The 22,843-nt window shown below is 44.8% G+C and overlaps 1 protein-coding gene and 1 non-coding gene across 2 annotated transcripts; both read left to right on the top strand.

Annotated features, from left to right (window-relative positions):
* Positions 1–453: 453 nt before the first annotated feature.
* On the top strand, positions 454–525 carry trnae-cuc. The gene has a single exon. It is a non-coding gene; the product is annotated as a tRNA-Glu (tRNA).
* An 884-nt stretch (positions 526–1,409) lies between these two features.
* LOC110508465 lies at positions 1,410–19,903 on the top strand. The gene is made up of 12 exons (XM_036966384.1): positions 1,410–1,464; positions 4,049–4,137; positions 12,517–12,593; positions 13,575–13,586; positions 13,809–13,993; positions 14,113–14,236; positions 14,316–14,415; positions 14,631–14,967; positions 15,181–15,319; positions 16,911–17,022; positions 19,187–19,271; positions 19,394–19,903. The coding sequence occupies exons 3-12, from the start codon at positions 12,524–12,526 to the stop codon at positions 19,469–19,471; spliced, it is 1,242 nt and encodes a 413-aa protein (XP_036822279.1). The 5' UTR covers positions 1,410–1,464; positions 4,049–4,137; positions 12,517–12,523; the 3' UTR covers positions 19,472–19,903.
* The last annotated feature ends 2,940 nt before the right edge of the window (positions 19,904–22,843 follow it).

The following is a 22,843-nucleotide window of genomic DNA, read 5'->3' as shown; positions in this document are numbered from 1 at the left end:
CTTCATGTTAACAAAGTCGGTAGAGCAAAGGTGCAGACGCTCGGAAGTACTACAGGGCTACTTTGGACTATCGCCGTAGTGCTGTGAGCTTTCCGGTGCCCTGTTGAAAATGTCAGATACATTAATTTGCTTGACCATGCTGTCGGTCATGTAACATGAAAAAATGCTTTGTGGACTTCACCAGACAGATCTTCTTATTGTCTCGGCCTTAGGCCTATATATCACGGTGGCTTGGCCTATGAGCTAACAGGTTATAGAGCAAACAACGCAATAATCACAACACGCTTTTTTTTATGGATTGGCTTCCCCAGTGAATTTACCCTCACACCGCTACTGCAGAGTGATTTGCTCACCGTGTGCTCCCCTCTTCCCTAGTAAAAGCCAAGTGTGAATACTTTATGTGTACATCGTGTAATATATGTGATGTCACTTGTTGGAGTTAGAAATATAGTTTCCCTGGTGGTCTAGTGGTTAGGATTCGGCGCTCTCACCGCCGCGGCCCGGGTTCGATTCCCGGTCAGGGAATTACTCATTTTGCTTGCGCATTCAATCGAAAGTACCGTTTTTTGACTGCTTGGAAGTATTCAAAAGCCCATAGGCTTCCCCACCTTCAACTTCTGTTTCCAAGGATTTTGCATAGTTCAAAAAATAATAATTATACAGTTAACATGGTGAAAAACAATGAAAAACTTTGATGGTCAGCATGTTAACTGATTTTCATCAGGTTCACTGAGATGACAGAGGCAGATGCTCCGGAGTAGTACAAAGCTGCTTGAGACTATTACCGATGTGCCGTGAGCTTTCCAGTACCCTGTTGAAAATATCAGAAGCATAACTTGCTTGACTATGCTGTAGGTCATGTAACTGTTTGTCAAGTTTAGTCAAGTAGTCAAGTAGTAGGCCTGATTACCAACAATGACGAGACAGCCTACAGGGAGTAGGTGAGGGCCCAGGGAGTGTGGTGCCAGGAAAATAACCTCTCACTCAACGTCAACAAAACAAAGGAGCTGATCGTGGACTTCAGGAAACAGCAGAGGGAGCACCCCCCATCCACATCGACGGGACCGCAGTGGAGAAGGTGGAAAGCTTCAAGTTCCTCTGCGTACACATCACTGACAAACTGAAATGGTCCACCCACACAAACAGTGTGGTGAAGAAGGCACAACAGCGCCTATTCAACCTCAGAAGGCTGAACAAATTAGCTTGGCACCTTAAAACCCTCACAAACTTTTACAGATGCACAATTGAGAGCATCCTGTTGGGCTGTATCACCGCCTGGTACGACAACTGCACCACCCGCAACCGCAGGGCTCTCCAAAGGGAGGTGCGGTCTGCCCAACACATCACCGGGGGCAAACTACCCGCTCTCCAGGAACCGATGTCACAGGAAGGCCAAAAAGATCATCAAGGACAACAACCACCAGAGCCACTGCCTGTTCACCCCGCTATAATCCAGAAGGCAAGGTCAGTACAGGTGCATCAAAGCTGGGACCGAGAGACTGAAAAATAGCTTCAATCTCAAGGCCACCACCATACTGTTAAATACTCATCACTAGCACATTAGAAGCTGCTGCCCTATATACATAGACTTGAAATCACTGGCCACTTTATTAATGGAACACTAGTCACTTTAATAATGTTTACATATTTTGCATTACTCATCTTATATGTGTATATACTGTATTCTATTTTATTCTACTGTATCTTAGTCTATGCCGCTCTGACATTGCTCGTCCAAATATTTATATATTCTTAATTCCATTCCTTGACTTTAGATTTGTGTGTATTGTTGTTAAATTGTTAGATATTACTTGTTAGATACTACTACACTTTTGGAGCTAGAAGGACAAGCATTTCACTACACCCGCAATAACATCTGCTCAACAAATTTGATTTGATTACATGCAAAATGCTTAGTGGACTTCACCAGACATATGTTGCATTGAATTTCCCACTGTGTCTTCTTATTTTTGTTTATATATATTTTTTTTTATATATATATATATTGTGTGGGGGGGGGGGGGGGGGGGCAGATTTAATATTGCGGATAGATTGAAGCTTCCATTAATGTAATTTTCTGCATCATAAATATATATATTTATATATATACACATACATACATATATGTATAAATAAACTCAGGAAAAAAAAGAAACGTCCCTTTTTCAGGACCCTGTCTTTCAAAGATAATTCGTAAATATCCAAATAACTTCACAGATCTTCATTGCAAAGGGTTTAAACACTGTTTCCCATGCTTGTTCAATGAACCATAAACAATTAATGAACATGCACCTGTGGAACGGTCATTAAGACACTAACAGCTTACAGACGGTAGGCAATTAAGGTCACAGTTATGAAAACTTAGGACACTAAAGAGGCCTTAATACTGACTTTGATAAACACCAAAAGAAAGATGCCCATGGTCCTTGCTCATCTGCGTGAAGGTGCCTTAGGCATGCTGCAAGGAGGCATGAGGACTGCAGATGTGGCCAGGGCAATAAATTGCAATGTCCGTACTGTGAGACGCCTAAGACAGAGCTACAGAGAGATAGAACGAACAGCTGATCGTCCTCGCAGTGGCAGACCACGTGTAACAACACCTGCACAGGATCGGTACATCCAAACATCACACCTGCAGGACAGGTACAGGATGGCATCAGCAACTGACTGAGTTACAACAGGAACGCACAATCCCTCCACCAGTGCTCAGACTGTCCGCAATTGGCTGAGAGAGGCTGGACTGAGGGCTTGTAGGCCTGTTGTAAGGCAGGCCCTCACCAGACATCACCGGCAACAACATCACCTATGGGCACAAACCCACCGTCGCTGGACCAGACAGGACTGGCAAAAAGTGCACTTCACCAGGGGTGATGGTTGAATTTGCATTTATCGTTGAAGGAATGAGCGTTACACTGAGGCCTGTACTCTGGAGCGGGATCGATTTTGGAGGTGGAGGGTCCATCATGGTCTGGGGCAGTGTGTCACAGCATCATCGGATTGTGCTTGTTGTCATTGCAGGCAATCTCAAAGCTGTGCGTTACAGGGAAGACATCCTCCTCCCTCATGTGGTACCCTTCCTGCAGGCTCATCCTGACATGACCCTCCAGCATGACAATGCCACCAGCCATACTGCTCATTCTGTGCATGATTTCCTGCAAGACAAGAATGTCAGTGTTCTGGTCATGGCCAGCGAAGAGCCCAGATCTCAATCCCATTGAGCACGTCTGGGACCTGTTGGATCGGAGGGCTAAGTTCCCCTTAGAAATATCCGGGAACATAGAAATATCCGGGAACTTGCAGGTACCTTGGTGGAAGAGTGGGGTAACATCTCACAGCAAGAACTGGCAAATCTGGTGCAGTCCATGAGGAGGAGATGCACTGCAGTACTTAATGCAGCTGGTGGCCACACCAGATACTGATTGTTACTTTTGTTTTTAATATACTTAAGTAACAATAGTATAAATAATTTCAAATTCCTTTTATTAAGCAAACCAGACGCACAATATAAAAATTGACGGATAGCCAGGGGCACACTCTAACACTCAGACATCATTTACAAACAAAGCATTTGTGTTTAATGAGTCCACCAGATCAGATGCAGTAGGGATGACCAGGGATTTTCTCTGTTTAGTGAGTCCTCCAGATCAGAGGCAGTAGGGATGACCAGGGATTTTCTCTGTTTAGTGAGTCCTCCAGATCAGAGGCAGTAGGGATGACCAGGGATTTTCTCTGTTTAGTGAGTCCTCCAGATCAGAGGCAGTAGGGATGACCAGGGATTTTCTCTTTAATTGAATGTGTGACTTAGACCATTTTCCTGTCCTGCTAAGCATTCAAAATGTAACGAGTACTTTTTTATGTAGTAGAAAACACATTATTTTCTTTAGGAATGTAGTGAAGTAAAAGTTGTCAAAAATATAAATAGTTAAGTACAGATGCCACAAAAAACTACTGAAGTTGTACTTCAAAGTATTTTTACTTAATACACCACTGGATGTAGTTTCCTGTTTATCAACTTTCCAGTAATGAGTAATGTCACATTTCCCTCCAGAGGCAGTCAGTGTGTGTGCCAACACTCTTTCTGCTGACACTAGACGGCATCAAGACCAGACCAAGGAAGATACTCGGTGAAACACAACGGTATTTTACTTTTATCTTGATATGAGACCATCATTCTAACCTCTCTATGTTATTAACACTTAAGCCTAACATGTCTTGTGCTGTTTTGAGCTTTTGATATGTCCAATGTTAAGGGGGCAATTTAGTGTTTTGTGTTTCTCAACTGTCTAAAACCCATGAGTGTATATCATCAAGTTTCCCTTAGATGCTGTTCCAAGGTCAGTCTGGTTTGTACTGGAAAGGGGAAGGATTTCATGTAGTTAAGCTGGTCTCCAAAATCTAATTTTATTTGTTACATGTGTCCCGAATACAACAGTCAATCCTTACAATGAAATGCTTACTTACAAGCCCTTAACCAACAATGCAGTTTTAAGAAAGAAAATAATTAAAGAGCAGCAGTAAATAACAACAGCGGGGCTATATACAGGGGGCACCGGTGTCTTAGATCTATACCTGAGAGAAGCCTCTACCAGAAGCTATAAAGCCCATGGAATGACATGATTAAAGAAAAACTCCAGGCGACCCTCTTAAACCTGGTAGAAATAAGTAAAACATGTGTGGCCCTCTGAATGTTGAAGTTCTGATGTGCCTTGAGTTTTTATTTTATTTTATTAGGATCCCCATTAGCTGTTGCAAAAGCAGCAGCTACTCCTCCTGGGGTCCACATGAAACATAATACAGAATTACATGATGTCTATTGATGTTCTAATAGACAAGAACTGCTCAAGGACTGTAACTACATACATTTTTAAAAAGGCACACGTAGCCTAGATATCAGTGCATACACACAAACTATCTTGGTAAAATGGGGGAGAGTCGTTGTGCCCCGAGCTGTTGCTTTATCTGTTTTTTGAAACCAGGTTTACTGTTTATTTGAGCAATATGAGATGGATGGATGGAAGGAAGTTCCATGCAATAAGGGCTCTATATAATACTACACGCTTTCTTGAATTTGTTCTGGATTTGGGAACTGTGAAAAGACCCCTGGTGGGATAAGTGTGTCAGAGCTGTGTGTAAGTTGACTTATGCAAACTATTTGGGATTTTCAACACATTGTTTCTTATAAATAATAAGTGAGGCAGTCAGTCTCTGAGCCAAGAGAGACTGGCATGCATAGTATTTATATCAGCCCTGTGATTACAATGAAGAGCAAAACGTGCTGCTCTGTTCTGGGCCAGCTGCAGCTTAACTAGGTATTTCCTTGCAGCACTGAACCACACGACTGGACAATAATCAAGATTACACAAAACTAGAGCCTGCAGATCTTGCTTTTTGGAGTGTGGTGTCAAAAAAGCAGAGCATCTCTTTATTATGGTCAGACCTCTCCCCATCTTTACAACCATTGAATCTATATGTTTTGACCATGACAGTTTACAATCTAAGGTAGCGCCAAGTAATTTAGTCTCAACTTGTTCAACAGTCACACCATTCATTACCAGATTTAGCTGAGGTCTTGAATTTAACGAATCATTTGTACCAAATACAATTTTTTAAATACGTTTTTTATTTCACCATTATTTAACCAGGTAGGCCAGTTGAGAAGAAGTTCTCATTTACAACTGGGACCTGGTCAAGATAAAGCAAAGCAGTGCGACAAAAAGAGTAGGGAGGTAGGCAATACATAGGCCCTAGAGGCGGAAATAGTTACAATTTAGCATTAATACTGGAGTGACAGAATGTGCAATTGATGATGTGCAATAATAATATGGGGATGAGGTAGTCGGGTGTGCTATTTACAGATTGGCTGATGCTTAAAGTTAGAGAGGGAGATATAAGACTACAGCTTCAGAGATTTTTGCAATTCGTTCCAGTCATTGGCAGCAGAGAACTGGAAGGAAAGGCGGCCAAGGGAAGTGTTGGCTTTGGGGATGACCAGTGCATTATACCTGCTGGAGCGCGTGCAACAGGTGGGTGTTGCTATGGTGACCAGTGAGCTGAGATAAGGCGGGGCTTTACCTAGCAAAGACTTAGATTAGTTTGTTTGAGTGGGTTTGGCGACAGATATGTAGTGAGGGCCAGCCAACGAGAGCATACAGGTCGCAGTGGTGGGTAGTATATGGGGCTTTGGTGATAAAACGGATGGCACTGTGATAGACTACATCCAGTTTGCTGAGTAGAGTGTTGGGGGCTATTTTGTAAATGACATCGCTGAACAATCATTCAAATAATTGGCAACCTCAAATGGTTTTGTGATGAATAAGCCATCTGATTTGATGAAAGATGGGGTTGAATTTGTCTTTTTGCCCATAACTTGAGTACTTTAAATTAAATGTTTCCATTATTCTTTATATCATTGATCTTGTCTTCATAATACAGTTTCTTCTTTTTGAGTTCTCCATTTGCAGTAAGTCAGCCAGTCAGATGTACAGCCAGACTTATTAGCCACTCCTTTTGCCCCATCTCTTTCAACCATACAGTTTTTCAATTCCTCATCAATCCATGGAGCCTTAACAGTTCTAACAGTCAGTTTCTGTTATGGTGAGTGAATGAGGACCCAAAAGCGAACTAACTTAAACAGAGCTTCTTTAATAACCAAACATAGGTAGGCTCAGATAGACCGGCAGATTCCGACAGGACAGGACAAGGTTACAGCAAACATGACGATAGTCTGGCTCAGGCATGAAACACAACAAACAAGAATCCGACAAGGACAGGAACAGAAACAGAGAGAGATATAGGGACCTAATCAGAGGGAAAAAGGGAACAGGTGGGAAACGGGGTGAATGGGTAGTCAGAGGAGACAAGGAACAGCTGGGGGAAAGCGGGGGAGAAAAGGTAACCTAACAACGACCAGCAGAGGGAGACAGGGTGAAGGGAAAGGACAGAGACAAGACACAACATGACAGTACATGACAGTACCCCCCCACTCACCGAGCGCCTCCTGGCGCACTCGAGGAGGAAACCTGGCGGCAACGGAGGAAATCCTCGATCAGCGCACGGTCCAGCACGTCCCGAGAGGGAACCCAACTCCTCTCCTCAGGACCGTACCCCTCCCAATCTACGAGGTACTGGTGACCACGGCCCAGAGGACGCATGTCCAAAATTCTACGGACCCTGTAGATGGGTGCGCCCTCGACAAGGATGGGGGGGGGGGGGGGGGAAGACGAGCGGGGGCGCGAAGGACGGGCTTGATGCAGGAGACATGGAAGACCGGGTGGACGCGACGAAGGTATCGCGGAAGAAGAAGTCGAACTGCGACAGGATTAATGACCCGAGAAATACGGAACGGACCAATGAACCGCGGGGTCAACTTGCGAGAAGCCGTCTTAAGGGGAAGGTTCTGAGTGGAGAGCCAAACTCTCTGACCGCGACAATATCTAGGACTCTTAGTTCTACGCTTATTAGCAGCCCTCACAGTCTGCGTCCTATAACGGCAAAGTGCAGACCTGACCCTCTTCCAGGTGCGCTCGCAACGTTGGACAAAAGCCTGAGCGGAGGGGACGCTGGACTCGGCGAACTGAGATGAGAACAGCGGAGGCTGGTACCCGAGGCTACTCTGAAAAGGAGATAGCCCGGTCGCAGACGAAGGAAGCGAGTTGTGGGCGTATTCTGCCCAGGGGAGCTGTTCTGACCAAGACGCAGGGTTACGAAAAGAAAGACTGCGTAAGATGCGACCAATAGTCTGATTGGCCCGTTCTGCTTGACCGTTAGACTGGGGGTGAAAGCCGGAAGAGAGACTGACGGAAGCCCCAATCAAACGGCAAAACTCCCTCCAAAATTGAGACGTGAATTGCGGACCTCTGTCCGAAACGACGTCTGACGGAAGGCCATGAATTCTGAAAACATTCTCGATGATGATTTGTGCCGTCTCTTTAGCAGAAGGAAGCTTAGCAAGGGGAATGAAATGAGCCGCCTTAGAGAACCTATCGACAACCCTAAGAATAACAGTCTTCCCCGCTGACGAAGGCAGTCCGGTGACAAAATCTAAGGCGATGTGAGACCACGGTCGAGAGGGAATAGGAAGCGGCCTGAGACGGCCGGCAGGAGGAGAGTTACCGGACTTAGTCTGCGCGCAGACCGAACAAGCAGCCACGAAACGACGCGTGTCATGCTCCCGGGTGGGCCACCAAAAACGCTGGCGAATGGAAGCAAGCGTACCCCGAACGCCAGGGTGGCCGGCTAACTTGGCAGAGTGAGCCCACTGAAGAACGGCCAGACGAGTAGGAACGGGAACGAAAAGAAGGTTCCTAGGACAAGCGCGCGGCGACGGAGTGTGAGTGAGCGCTTGTTTTACCTGCCTCTCAATTCCCCAGACAGTCAACCCGACAACACGCCCCTCAGGGAGAATCCCCTCGGGGTCAGTGGAGGCTACTGAAGAACTGAAGAGACGAGACAAAGCATCAGGCTTGGTGTTCTTAGAGCCCGGACGATAAGAAATCACGAACTCGAAACGAGCGAAAAACAGCGCCCAACGCGCCTGACGCGCATTAAGTCGTTTGGCAGAACGGATGTACTCAAGGTTCCTATGGTCAGTCCAAACGACAAAAGGAACGGTCGCCCCCTCCAACCACTGTCGCCATTCGCCTAGGGCTAACCGGATGGCGAGCAGTTCGCGGTTACCCACATCATAGTTACGTTCCGACGGCGACAGGCGATGAGAAAAATACGCGCATGGGTGGACCTTGTCGTCAGAGAGGGAGCGCTGAGAAAGGATGGCTCCCACGCCCACCTCTGACGCGTCAACCTCGACAACGAACTGTCTAGAGACGTCAGGTGTAACAAGGATAGGAGCGGATGTAAAACGATTCTTGAGGAGATCAAAAGCTCCCTGGGCGGAAACGGACCACTTAAAGCACGTCTTGACAGAAGTAAGGGCTGTGAGAGGAGCTGCCACCTGACCAAATTACGGATGAAACGACGATAGAAGTTCGCGAAGTCGAGAAAGCGCTGCAGCTCGACGCGTGACTTAGGGACGGGCCAATCAATGACAGCTTGGACCTTAGCGGGATCCATCTTAATGCCTTCAGCGGAAATAACAGAACCGAGAAATGTGACGGAGGAGGCATGAAAAGTGCACTTCTCAGCCTTCACAAAAAGACAATTCTCTAAAAGGCGCTGGAGGACACGTCGAACGTGCTGAACATGAATCTGGAGTGACGGTGAAAAAATCAGGATATCGTCAAGGTAAACGAAAACAAAGATGTTCAGCATGTCTCTCAGGACATCATTGACTAATGCCTGAAAGACAGCTGGAGCGTTAGCGAGGCCGAAAGGAAGAACCCGGTATTCAAAGTACCCTAACGGAGTGTTAAACGCCGTCTTCCACTCGTCCCCCTCCCTGATGCGCACGAGATGGTAAGCGTTACGAAGGTCCAACTTAGTGAAAAACCTGGCTCCCTGCAGGATCTCGAAGGCTGAAGACATAAGAGGAAGCGGATAACGATTCTTCACTGTTATGTCATTCAGCCCTCGATAATCTATGCAGGGGCGCAGAGACCCGTCCTTCTTCTTGACAAAAAAAAACCCCGCTCCGGCGGGAGAGGAGGAGGGGACTATGGTACCGGCGTCAAGAGCTACAGACAAATAATCTTCGAGAGCCTTACGTTCGGGAGCCGACAGAGAGTATAGTCTACCCCGGGGGGGGGGTGGTTCCCGGAAGGAGATCAATACTACAATCATACGACCGGTGTGGAGGAAGAGAGGTGGCCCTGGACCGACTGAACACCGTGCGCAGATCGTGATATTCCTCCGGCACCCCTGTCAAATCACCAGGCTCCTCCTGTGAAGAAGAGACAGAGGAAACAGGAGGGATAGCAGACATTAAACATTTCACATGACAAGAGACGTTCCAGGAGAGGATAGAATTACTAGACCAATTAATGGAAGGATTATGACAAACTAGCCAGGGATGGCCCAAAACAACAGGTGTAAAAGGTGAACGAAAAATTAAAAAAGAAATGGTTTCACTATGATTACCAGAAACAGTGAGGGTTAAAGGTAGCGTCTCACGCTGAATCCTGGGGAGAGGACTACCATCCAGGGCGAACAAGGCCGTGGGCTCCTTTAACTGTCTGAGAGGAATGTCATGTTCCCGAGCCCAGGTCTCGTCCATAAAACAGCCCTCCGCCCCAGAGTCTATTAAGGCACTGCAGGAAGCTGACGAACCGGTCCAGCGTAGATGGACCGACAAGGTAGTGCAGGATCTTGAAGGAGAGACAGGAGTAGTAGCGCTCACCAGTAGCCCTCCGCTTACTGACGAGCTCTGGCCTTTTACTGGACATGAAGTGACAAAATGACCAGCGGAACCGCAATAGAGACAGAGGCGGTTGGTGATTCTCCGTTCCCTCTCCTTAGTCGAGATGCGGATACCTCCCAGCTGCATGGGCTCAGCACCCGAGCCGGCAGAGGAAGATGGTAGTGATGCGGAGAGGGAGGCGACGGAGAGCGCGAGCTCCTTTCCACGAGCTCGGTGACGAAGATCAACCCGTCGCTCAATGCGAATAGCGAGTTCAATCAAGGAATCCACGCTGGAAGGAACCTCCCGGGAGAGAATCTCATCCTTTACCTCTGCGCGGAAACCCTCCAGAAGACGAGCGAGCAAGGCCGGCTCGTTCCAGCCACTGGAGACAGCAAGAGTGCGAAACTCAATAGAGTAGTCTGTTATGGATCGATTGCCTTGACATAGGGAAGACAGGGCCCTGGAAGCCTCCTCCCCAAAAACAGATCGATCAAAAACCCGTATCATCTCCTCCTTAAAGTCCTGATACTGGTTAGTACACTCAGCCCTTGCCTCCCAGATTGCCGTGCCCCACTCACGAGCCCGTCCAATAAGGAGAGATATGACGTAGGCGACACGAGCAGTGCTCCTGGAGTAAGTGTTGGGCTGGAGAGAAAACACAATATCACACTGGGTGAGGAACGAGCGGCATTCAGTGGGCTCCCCAGAGTAACACGGCGGGTTATTGATTCTGGGCTCCGGAGATTCGAAAGCCCTGGAAGTGGCCGGTGGATCGAGGCGGAGATGGTGAACCTGTTCTGTGAGGTTGGAGACTTGGGTGGCCAGGGTCTCAACGGCATGTCGAGCAGCAGACACTTCCTGCTCGTGTCTGCCTAGCATCGCTCCCTGGATCCCGACGGCTGAGTGGAGAGGATCCGAAGTCGCTGGGTCCATTCTTGGTCGGATTCTTCTGTTATGGTGAGTGAATGAGGACCCAAAAGCGAACTAACTTAAACAGAGCTTCTTTAATAACCAAACATAGGTAGGCTCAGATAGACCGGCAGATTCCGACAGGACAGGACAAGGTTACAGCAAACATGACGATAGTCTGGCTCAGGCATGAAACACAACAAACAAGAATCCGACAAGGACAGGAACAGAAACAGAGAGAGATATAGGGACCTAATCAGAGGGAAAAAGGGAACAGGTGGGAAACGGGGTGAATGGGTAGTCAGAGGAGACAAGGAACAGCTGGGGGAAAGCGGGGGAGAAAAGGTAACCTAACAACGACCAGCAGAGGGAGACAGGGTGAAGGGAAAGGACAGAGACAAGACACAACATGACAGTACATGACAGTTTCTTAACAGGTGCATGTATATCAATAACTGGAAGAAACAATTTCATAAATTCATCAAGTGGATCAGACCAAAAAATATTAACATCATCAATGTAAATCACAGCAGAATCTTTTGTATGATCTCTTATACACTATTTTAGGCCCAGCTGTTGGAACTTTGGCTTTCCTGGATATAGCCACTATATTGTGATCACTGCATCCAATGGGTACGGATACAGCTTTAGAACAAAGCTCTACAGCATTAGTACAAATGTGATCGATACATGTGGATGATCTTGTTCCTGTAGTGTTTGTAAACACCCTGGGTAGGTTGATTAATAACCTGAACCAGATTACAGGCACTGGTTACAGTAAGAAGCTTCCTCGGACAGCTTGATGAAAACCAGTCAATATTCAGGTCCCCAAGAAAGTAGACCTCTCTGTTCACATCACATACACTATCAAGCATTTCAGACATGATTTAGATACTGACTGTTAGCACTTAGTGGCCTATAGCAACACCCTGAAAGAAAAGGCTTTAGATGTGCCAAATGAACCAGCAACCACAACACTTCAATAACACTTGACATACGATCTTAGTAAAGCATTACAGGGATATGGCTCTGAATATTTATATACAGCAACACCTCCCTCATAAGCATTTCTGTCTCTTCTGTAGATGTTACTTCCTTGTATTGCTACTGCTGTATCATCAAATGAATTATCTAATTCACTCTCATAAATGTCTAATATAAATGTTATCTGATGTTAGCAAATTATTGATTTACATTAACATAATCTCAAAGGCTACATGTATTAATATGGGCTATTTTCATCCCTGCTGAAGTAGATAGGTTTTTATCATGGTGTGATATCTGTGTTTGTGTCCCCCCCCCCCCCCCCCCAGGTTTGCAATGGGGCTATATCTGGTGGTCCTCTGGGTCTGTGCTGTGGTGCTGCATTCCCTTGGGAGAGCAGAGAAAGGTGTGTGAATGTGTGTGTATCATCCTTACATGCGTTTACCCTGCAGTGTTGGGGAGTAGCGAACTACATTTAAGTCAACTAGTAATTAAACTACATTTTGCAGTAGCATGGTGGAAGTTGAATTCCAATCAATTCAAATCCATATAGTGGAGTAGCTAACTATTGGAACTACACATTTTTATTTATTTTTTGCAAAAAGAGAAGATGTGTGTGATATAGGCAAGAATTTAATTTCCTTTTCAGGTTCAGAACGGCCTATTTCTCACTTGAAACAGCTTTTGTCTTTATTAATAATCGGTCAAATTACACATTTAGTTAAAGATCGAGTGCAGTCAAATGTGATTTTCCTGTGTTTGACATGTATTTCCACACTATGAGGATGAAAAAAGACTGTGAAATTGTGAAAATTATGATATCCTTTTCATTTAAGAGCTATTTGAAAAGACCGCCTGAAATTTGTCCCTGTTTTGGTGGGATGGAGTTTTGGCCTGTGGTGACATCAACATGCATTCAATTAGTTTGATAGACCAATAAGAAAGAGTTCCAAACCTCTCTGCCAATAACAGCTTGTTTTCAGTTTTGCCCTCCCCACTCAGACCACTCCCAGACACTCTTAGCAAAATTATTGCTTGAGAAATGGCTCTTCGCTAAGAAGCTATTTTCGTTTATTTTTGACTACAGTGATTGCTTTCAATTAAATTGAAGTACTTAATTGTTACCCAGAAATGATTTGATATTGAGCTAAGATAAATGGCAGCATTGAACATTTAACACCTGACCCCAGAGTGATGTGTTTTTGTAATTTGTAGTCTATGACATTTCAGATTTAGATGTGATCATTTTTTTCTCCCAAAGTAGCTTGGATGTAGTGAACTGCTTTTTCAATGTAGTTTTAATTAATTAAACTACAAAACATTAAGAACACCTTCCTAAAATCCTTCTTTAACCTATCTCATCCCCTTCATCTACACTGATTTGAAGTGGATTTAACAGGTAACAAGCTTTCACCCAGATTCACCTGGTCAGTCTGTCATGTCTATGTTTTGTACAGTCAGTTCCTAAGGGCATCTTTAATGTAGCTTAACTTCTAGTGTGAAGTAATTGTAACTATGAATAACTATGAGTAACTATGATTTCAGAGTAGCTTCCCCAAAACTGTTACCCTATAGTGTGCGACCTTACTGAGCTCTATTTCTGTCTCTGTCTGTCTGACAGTAACTCAAACGACTGAAACAAGTTTCTCTGAGAGCACAGAAGGGTTGACTGCGGGGACAGTTACTACAAGGCTGGATGTGACCCGAAGCCCTGCTAGACACACACACCAGAGCCTAGAACCTGACCAGAAGCAAGAACTGCCTCCCTTATACCCCTGTCAGGATGACGAGACGGATTACAGTGAAGTGAGATCACTATGATAGTCTGTGGTCTCTAATGGCCCTGTCTCAAACCATTTTAGATTTACAATATCTTTGTCTCTTAAAAAAAAAAAGTCTTTCTTTTTCTGTCCCCGGTGCGCCAGAGAGTGTACCAGAGGGATTCTCATGGTGTTATGCAGCTGGTTCAGAGCGACGACGATGAAGACAGCGAGGACTATGAAGACACTGACATTGACACCAGCATTCACCCCTGCAACCTATCACCCAGTAACACAAAATGCACAAAGACCCAAACACACACTCACACACGCATGCACACTCGCTGAAACCCTGTCTGTAACTCTAGGTGGACTGGCCTGCTGTCTTATCTACCCAACCAATCAACTCAACTGCTCCTGGAAATTCCATGGTCTCCTTAATGACAGCCAATCCTCTGCCTTTGTCTCGTAAGCCCCTCCCACAATATCCAAGATACATAGAAAATGAAAGGCTTAGCAACAATTGTGATAGTAGAACTTGTCAATTTATTGGTTATTACTGTGCAATTACCATTTTACCGTATAATAAAAATGTAATCTAATTTTAGTACATGACACCCACCTTTAATTAAGGTGTCTGTTAAAAGTGCTGGGGTGTGTGTGTGTGTGTGTGTGAATATCAGTGTGTGTAGGAACAATGAGAGTATCTCCAGTGTGGACTGTGTCTCTGAGGTCATGGGAGGCCAGGGATGGCCTGGCGGTGTGGTTCGAGGCGTGTCTGCTGGCTGCCAGGGGAGTGTGGGTGACGGCGTCACCTCTTTGAGTCTGACTTTCAAAGTGTCACGCCCTGGCGTGTGCTGCATCTACACCAATAAAATGGACACCATAGATATTGAAGTACTGCGCCCGCCCCCCAACATCACTGCCTGGGTCAGAGAGGAGGGTCTGCTGGTCCAGTGGGATCTTCCGTCCAACACCACACCCAGATGCTTCCACTACCAGCTCCAGATCAATGACCTGGTAATACTATCAAATCAAATTGTATTTGTCACATGGGCCGAATGTGAAAGGTTTAGACCTTACAGTGAAAAGCTGACTTACAAGCCCTTAAAGTTTTAAGAAAAGTGTTAAGTAAAAAAATAAATAGATGAGTATACCAGAGAGTTGTCTTAACTTGTGTTCAGTGGTGGCCCTGTTTTTATTAAGAGGCTATTTGTATGTGTGTCTTGAAAGGTGAGGAGCTTCACAGAGGGACTGACATTCACTGAGACCAACCTGGACCACACACAACGGTACGACGTGAAGATGAGGGTGAGGAAGAATAGTAACTGCAGAGGATCTGAACACTGGAGCAGCTGGAGCAACACCATCCGTGAGTCCGCAGTCATCGATATTATCATGACATCTGGATTAGAGGTCGACCGATTAGGATTTTTCAACGCCGATACCGATTATTGGAGAACCAAAAAAAGCCCAGACCGATTAAATCTGACCATTTTTATATATATTTGTAATAATGACAATTACAACAATACTGAATGAACACTTATTTTAACTTAATATAATACATAAATAAAATCAATTTAGTCTCAAATAAATAATGAAATGTTCAATTTGGTTTAAATAATGCCAAAACAGTTTTGGGGAAGAAAGTAAAAGTGCAATATGTGCCATGTAAAAAAAGCTAACGTTTAAGTTCCTTGCTCAGAACATGAGAACATATGAAAGCTGGTGGTTCCTTTTAACATGAGTCTTCAATATTCCCAGGTAAGAAGTTTTAGGTTGTAGTTATTATAGGAATTATAGGACTATTTCTCTCTATACCATTTGTATTTCATATACCTTTGACTATTGGATGTTCTTAAAGGCACTATAGTATTGCCAGCCTAATCTCGGGAGTTGATAGGCTTGAAGTCATAAACAGCGCTGTGCTTCAAGCATTGCGAAGAGCTGCTGGCAAACGCAGGAAGTGCTGTTTGAATGAATGCTTACGAGCCTGCTGCTGCCTACCACCGCTGAGTCAGACTGCTCTATCAAATCATAGACTTAATTATAATATAATAACACACAGAAGTACGAGCCTTAGGTCATTAATATGGTCAAATCCGGAAACTATCATTTCGAGAAAAAAAAACGTTTATTCTTTCAGTGAAATACGGAACCGTTCCGTATTTTATCTAACGGGTGGCATCCATAAGTCAAAATATTCCTGTTACATTGCACAAACTTCAATGTTATGACATAATTACGTAAAATTCTGGCAAATTAATTACGGTCTCTGTTCGGAAGAAATGGTCTTCACACAGTTCGCAATGAGCCAGGCGGCCAAAACTGTTACATGTACCCCGACTTTGCTTGCCCTGGAACGCAAGAGAAGTGACACAGTTTCCCTAGTTAATATTGCCTGCTAACATGAATTTATTTGAACTAAATATGCAGGTTTAAAAATATATACTTGTGTATTGATTTTAAACATCCTTTCTTATGGTTAGGTACATTGGTGCAAAGAGTGTGCTTTTTTTCACGAATGCTCTTTTAAATCATCACCCTTTTGGCGAAGTAGGCTGTGATTCGATGATAAACAGGCACCGTATTGATTATGTGCAACGCTGGACAAGCTCGTTAAACTAGTAATATCATCAACTAGTTAACTAGTGATTATGTTAAGATTGATTGTTTTTTTATAAGATAAGTTTAATGCTAGCCAGCAACTTACCCTGGCTCCTTGCTGCAGGCGTGTAACAGGTGGTCACAGCCTGCCACGCCGTCTCCTCGTGGATTGCAATGTAAATTGCCATAATCGGCGTCCAAAAATGCAGATTACCGATTTATTATGAAAACTTGAAATCGGCCCTAATTAATTAATCGGTCGACCTCTAATCTTTTTTTGAATGTATTTCTACATTTGATTTAGCAGTCTTTTCTGTCTGTTTATGTATACACTGCTGTGTGTGTGTGTGCAGCGGTGGCCCCGTCTGAATCACACAATCAGCTGAACACTCCGGCGGTTGTTGGCATCACTCTGGGGATACCCATGATCCTCCTGGCTCTGCTGCTGCTGATCAGACTCCAGAGGTATTTATTCTGTTGGGTTCATGGGGAGGGAGGAGACACTGAGAGCAAAGACACACAGAGTAAAGAGACAAAGAGACACAGAGAGAGAGCCAAGAGACACAGAGAGAGAGAGCAAAGAGACACAGAGAGAGAGCAAAGAGACACAGAGAGAGAGCAAAGAGACACAGAGATAGAGCAAAGAGACACAGAGAGAGAGCAAAGAGACACAGAGATAGAGCAAAGAGACACAGAGAGAGAGCAAAGAGACACAGAGAGAGAGCAAAGAGACACAGAGATAGAGCAAAGAGACACAGAGAGAGAGCAAAGAGACACAGAGAGAGAGCAAAGAGACTCAGAGAGAGAGCAAAGAGACTCAGAGAGAGAGCAAAGAGACTCAGAGAGAGAGCAAAGAGACTCAGAGAGAGAGCAAAGAGACTCAGGGAGAGAGCCAAGAGACTCAGGGAGAGAGCCAAGAGACTCAGGGAGAGAGCCAAGAGACTCAGGGAGAGAGCCAAGAGACTCAGGGAGAGAGCCAAGAGACGCGGAGGCAGAAAGAGAGCCAAGAGACGCAGAGACACTGACACTGAGAAAGAGCAGAGACACTGACAATAAGACAACATATTAATAGAGTAAGTGCAGAGGTGTTAGATTTTAGCTTCTGTCTTTCACAGTGACACTGAACTTCCTTCCAACGAGAGAGAGCAGAGCGAGCAACTGAGAAAGAGAGCAACTGAGAAAGAGAGCAACTGAGAAAGAGAGCAACTGAGAAAGAGAGCGACTGAGAAAGAGAGCGACTGAGAAATAGAGCAGAGAGAAGCGGAGCAGCAGCAGACAGCAGCAGACAGCGACAGAGCGACTGAGAAAGAGAGCGACTGAGAAAGAGAGCAGAGAGAAGCGGAGCAGCAGCAGACAGCAGCAGACAGCAACAGAGCGACTGAGAAAGAGAGCGACTGAGAAAGAGAGCGACTGAGAAAGAGAGCAGAGAGAAGCGGAGCAGCAGCAGACAGCGACAGAGAGCGACTGAGAAAGAGAGCAACTGAGAAAGAGAGCGACTGAGAAAGAGAGCAAAGAGAAGCGGAGCAGCAGCAGACAGCGACAGAGAGCGACAGAGCGACTGAGAAAGAGAGCGACTGAGAAAGAGAGCGACTGAGAAAGAGAGCGACTGAGAAAGAGAGCAGAGAGAAGCGGAGCAGCAGCAGACAGCAGCAGACAGCGACAGAGCGACTGAGAAAGAGAGCGACTGAGAAAGAGAGCGACTGAGAAAGAGAGCGACTGAGAAAGAGAGCAAAGAGAAGCGGAGCAGCAGCAGACAGCGACAGAGAGCGACAGAGCGACTGAGAAAGAGAGCGACTGAGAAAGAGAGCGACTGAGAAAGAGAGCGACTGAGAAAGAGAGCAAAGAGAAGTGGAGCAGCAGCAGACAGCGACAGAGAGCGACAGAGCGACTGAGAAAGAGAGCGACTGAGAAAGAGAGCGACTGAGAAAGAGAGCAAAGAGAAGCGGAGCAGCAGCAGACAGCGACAGAGCAGCAGAGAGAAACAGAGAGCGGCTGAGATCGACAGAGCAGCAGAGAGAAACAGAGATCGACAGAGCAGCAGAGAGAAACAGAGATCGACAGAGCAGCAGAGAGAAACAGAGAACGACAGAGCAGCAGAGAGAAACAAAGAGCGACAGAGCAGCAGAGAGAAACAGAGAGCGACAGAGCAGCAGAGAGAAACAGAGAGCGACAGAGCAGCAGAGAGAAACAGAGAGCGACAGAGCAGCAGAGAGAAACAGAGAGCGACAGAGCAGCAGAGAGAAACAGAGAGCGACTGAGAAAGAGAGAAGGAAACAGAGAGAATGGGAGGGACCAGAGAGAAACGAAACAGTTACAAAAAATCGACACCCAGAGAAAGATAGAGAGAAGACAACAACTTATTAATAGAATAAGGGCAGAGGTGTTAGATTTAAGCATCTGTCTACAGACCGCACACATTTTCACTGTGAAACAGAACTTCCTTCCAACAAGAGGTGAAAAACACCCGTTTATTCTTAGAAAAACAACAGAAGGGGGAAGAAAATTGCCTTTGTGATTCAACAGTAACTGGCAAGAACAATATGAAAACAGTATACGGTTTAAATGTAATGATATAACGCTATGGTATTAGTTGTCTGATTCCCTGATTGACTGTGGTGTGTGTGTTCAGGGACCGTCTGGACCGTCTGTTTCCCCCCATCCCTGGTCCCCCACTGAAGATTAAACACCTCTTGGAGAGAGACGACCTACTTCAGGTGAATAAACACACGCACAGAGCAGAAACAGTCATGTTTACTTTTGTAAACTAACATATCCTCTCTCTTTGTGGAGCTAACAAAACTTCTCCTCCTTCTGGTTTCCACCGTTTGTCCCTCAGGCCCTGCCGTCCAAATGTGTTGAGGAGATCACAGTGGTGGAGGAAGCTGAGGAAACACCTGTCAATATAGCCAGTTAGACAAGATGGCCTGTTTTTAAAGTAGCCTCGTAAATACCAGCGTGAAGCTTGCGGGATCAGATGGCTTTGCTAGGCCGTTTTAAAGCCCCGTCAACATTAGCCCCTAGGCTCTCTGGCCGATCTGTAAGAAGGATCCCCTTAGCCTATCAGAGGTCAAGATGCAGTCATTATCATTTGTTAATACAGTCCTTTCCGATCTACAAGTAGGACAAGGAGAGTGTGTAAGGGCAAGTGTGACCTTCCTGGTCCCATCCCTCAAGTCTGTGAGTCAACACAGGAAGGAGTAATGGATGGATAGTTATTTTATTTCCAAAGCTGCAATCATGGGACACACACAGTATGGATGAATGATGAGTAGTAGACAGGATATAACAGCATTCCTAAAGAAGATGCATTCTCCAGTTAGCTACCAACTTCAAAGAGGGAACATTAGCTAGCATAAAACCCACATTGGCAAATAACATATCTGACGCCAAACCAACAGCATTAGTTACTAATAACATAAATTGCTAACGTAAAATGTGGATTTTTTTAAATATAATGTCAACTTTATACATTTCCATCCCGGGACCATTCAATTTTCAACTCACCCACAGCAATTCTCCATAAATTTGCTGTGGATTACCCAGAATCCCATACTTTTATCACTGAGTGTATTAGAGAATGTAAACCCACTAATCCACCAGGAAGTGGCATAATACCAATTTTATGCAGGAATTTTACAATTTAATCACACCGTTACACAAGCAGTTTCCTTGGTCAGATATGTTGGATTCTAGCTTGAAATATACTTATTCATATTACCTACTATAAATTATTGATGACTTTACATGTATAATGAATGTATGTGTTTGGGTAAATGGCGGATAAGAACTAGGTGAATAGAAAGTTAATCAGTGGGTCCTATGGAGGGAGGCAAAGGGCAATAGTCTGGTTTCAGTCACTGGTAAGGTAGGACAGCTGTGGATTAGGGAGGAGTGAGAAATTTGGCCTGAAGTGAGAAGGAATAAGACATTTTTGCATTTGTATAAAGAAAAACGATCACATTTACATAAGTATTTAGAACCTTTACTCAGTACCTTTTCCAGCGGTTACAGCCTCAAGTCTTTTGGGGTATGACGCTACAAGGTTGGCACACCTGTATTTGGGGAGTTTCTTGCATTCCTCTCTGCATATCCTCTCAAGCTCTGTCAAGTTGGATGGGGAGCGTTGCTGCACAGCTATTTTCAGGTCTCTCCAGAGATGTTCAATCGAGTTCAAGTCCGGGCTCTGGCTGGGACACAAGGACATTCACAGACTTGTCCCAAAGCCAATCCTGCTTTGTTTTGGCTGTGTGCTTAGGGACGTTGTCCTGTTGGAAGGTAAACCTTTGCCCCAGTCTGAGGTTCTGGGTGCACTGGAGCAGGATTTTATCAAGGATCTCAGCCAGCCATTATGAACGGTAACCCTGGAGCCATAAGGGTTAAGTGCTTTGCTCAAGGGCACATCCATAGATGTTTCACCTTGTCGGCTCAGGGATTCAAACTAGCAACCTCTGTTACTGGCCCAACACTCAAACCGCTAGGCTACCTGCTTAAACCCCACCATCATTAACCCCTAGGCTTGTGGGCCAATCTGTAATGAGGATCCCCTTAACCTATCACAGGGCAAGATGCAGTCGTTACCCTTTAGTTAATACCTATCCAATCCTTTCAGGGAGTGGGATTTGGAAAAAAAACACACAAAAACACATTTCTAAATCTCATGTGAAAGAGGACAAATATTAGTACCCACCAAATTACTACACACACACTTCAAAGCGTTCCTCCATCTGGAACCACAAACGTGCACTTTTGTAAACAACAAAAGCATCTCAAAGGCTCAATTAAATGCATGCATATATATATATATATACACACACACACACACACACACACACAAACAAATCGTCCCATCTCTGTAGGAAAAAATAAAATTGTTAACTATATTACAAGCACTGTGTGTGTGTGTGTGTGGGACGACCTACCACTCCACAGACTCTCGTCTCTCAGCTGTGTTTTGTTCAGGGGGTGTATGGTCGGGGGCATTCTGTCAGCAGGGACTATCTGCAGACGTGGACTTGGTGATTTGGAGGCTGTTATGTTTGCTGTATTGTGTTGCATTATGGGCTGCTACTTTGTGTACTTGTTGATTGTTAATGAAGTGCAGTTACTTTCACAAATGCACAGCTCATAACACTGACAAAAAAGGCCTTGCACGGACTGCTATAACATGGGAGGTAATGGCGCGTGTGTGTAGGGAGGAGTAAGAGTTTATTTTCCATGTTTTTAAATGAATACTTTTGAAATCCTATTGATTCATGTTCTCAGAATAATACAGAGTGACTCACCTGAAGCCTCCATCCTTCAGATTCATTCTGAAACGGTGGACGTACGGTGTCCTCCTGAACCAGAGAGAGGATGAGTTTACACTCGGTTTCAGTAGGGTCATGTAAATCAAAAAGGTGAGACAAACTGGGTGACATTAAAACACACTCAAATGTTGAAAACACTATCCACTCGTTCTGAAAGTGCTTTTTAGTTCTAATGAGGTATTACTACTCATCTCACTGCAATACTTCTTAAGAGTATTGTAGTGAGATGAGTATAGACCATGCCAAGAGTGTGCAAAGCTGCCACCAAGGCAAAGGTTGGCTACTTTGAAGAATCTCAGCTATAAAATATTTTGATTTGCTTAACACTTTTTGGTTACCACATGATTCCATATGTGTTATTTCATAGTTTTGATGTCTTCACTATTATTCTACAATATAGAAAATAGTACAAATAAATTAAAACCCTTGAATGAATAGGTGTGTCCAAGCTTTTTAGATACTGTGGAGATAACGTGATTTACTTGTTATTTTATCTGTGGCCAATGACCTTGAGCCTTCTTGGATGGGCACTTCTAATGTAATTCTATGGCAGCACCCAAGGGGCTAGAATTTTAGAGCTCTACCCTTAGACTTGGCAGTGACCTAGTGTCCCCATGAGTGACAGAACACTGAGCCAATCACGGTGCAACGCTACGTATTTTCTACTGGCTTGCCTTGCCCAACCATTGCAGAAAGCACTGAGCTAGGCTGAAACACCTGCATCTTGGAGCTGCCTCACTCAAGAAAACAAAAAAGAGACCATGTTTGTATGCAGCTTTATTAACTGCCCTGAATGACGGGTCGCCACTGAACATGGGAGACAATGACCAACAACATGGCTTAGTTTTCTTTATTTACTAGGTTATTTCAAATTATTGTTTGGAAGCTTCTTACATATTAAACCACTTGAGTTTTTCCCCTGTCATAACAGCATAATTATTCCCTGTATATAAAGACCGACTTCGCGGCGGGTCAGACAG

Source organism: Oncorhynchus mykiss, chromosome 28, assembly GCF_013265735.2.
Source record: "Oncorhynchus mykiss isolate Arlee chromosome 28, USDA_OmykA_1.1, whole genome shotgun sequence".
Classification (NCBI taxonomy): Eukaryota; Metazoa; Chordata; class Actinopteri; order Salmoniformes; family Salmonidae; genus Oncorhynchus; species Oncorhynchus mykiss.
The sequence above is the reverse complement of the archived record's forward strand: the minus strand, read 5'-3'. Positions and strand labels throughout refer to the sequence as shown.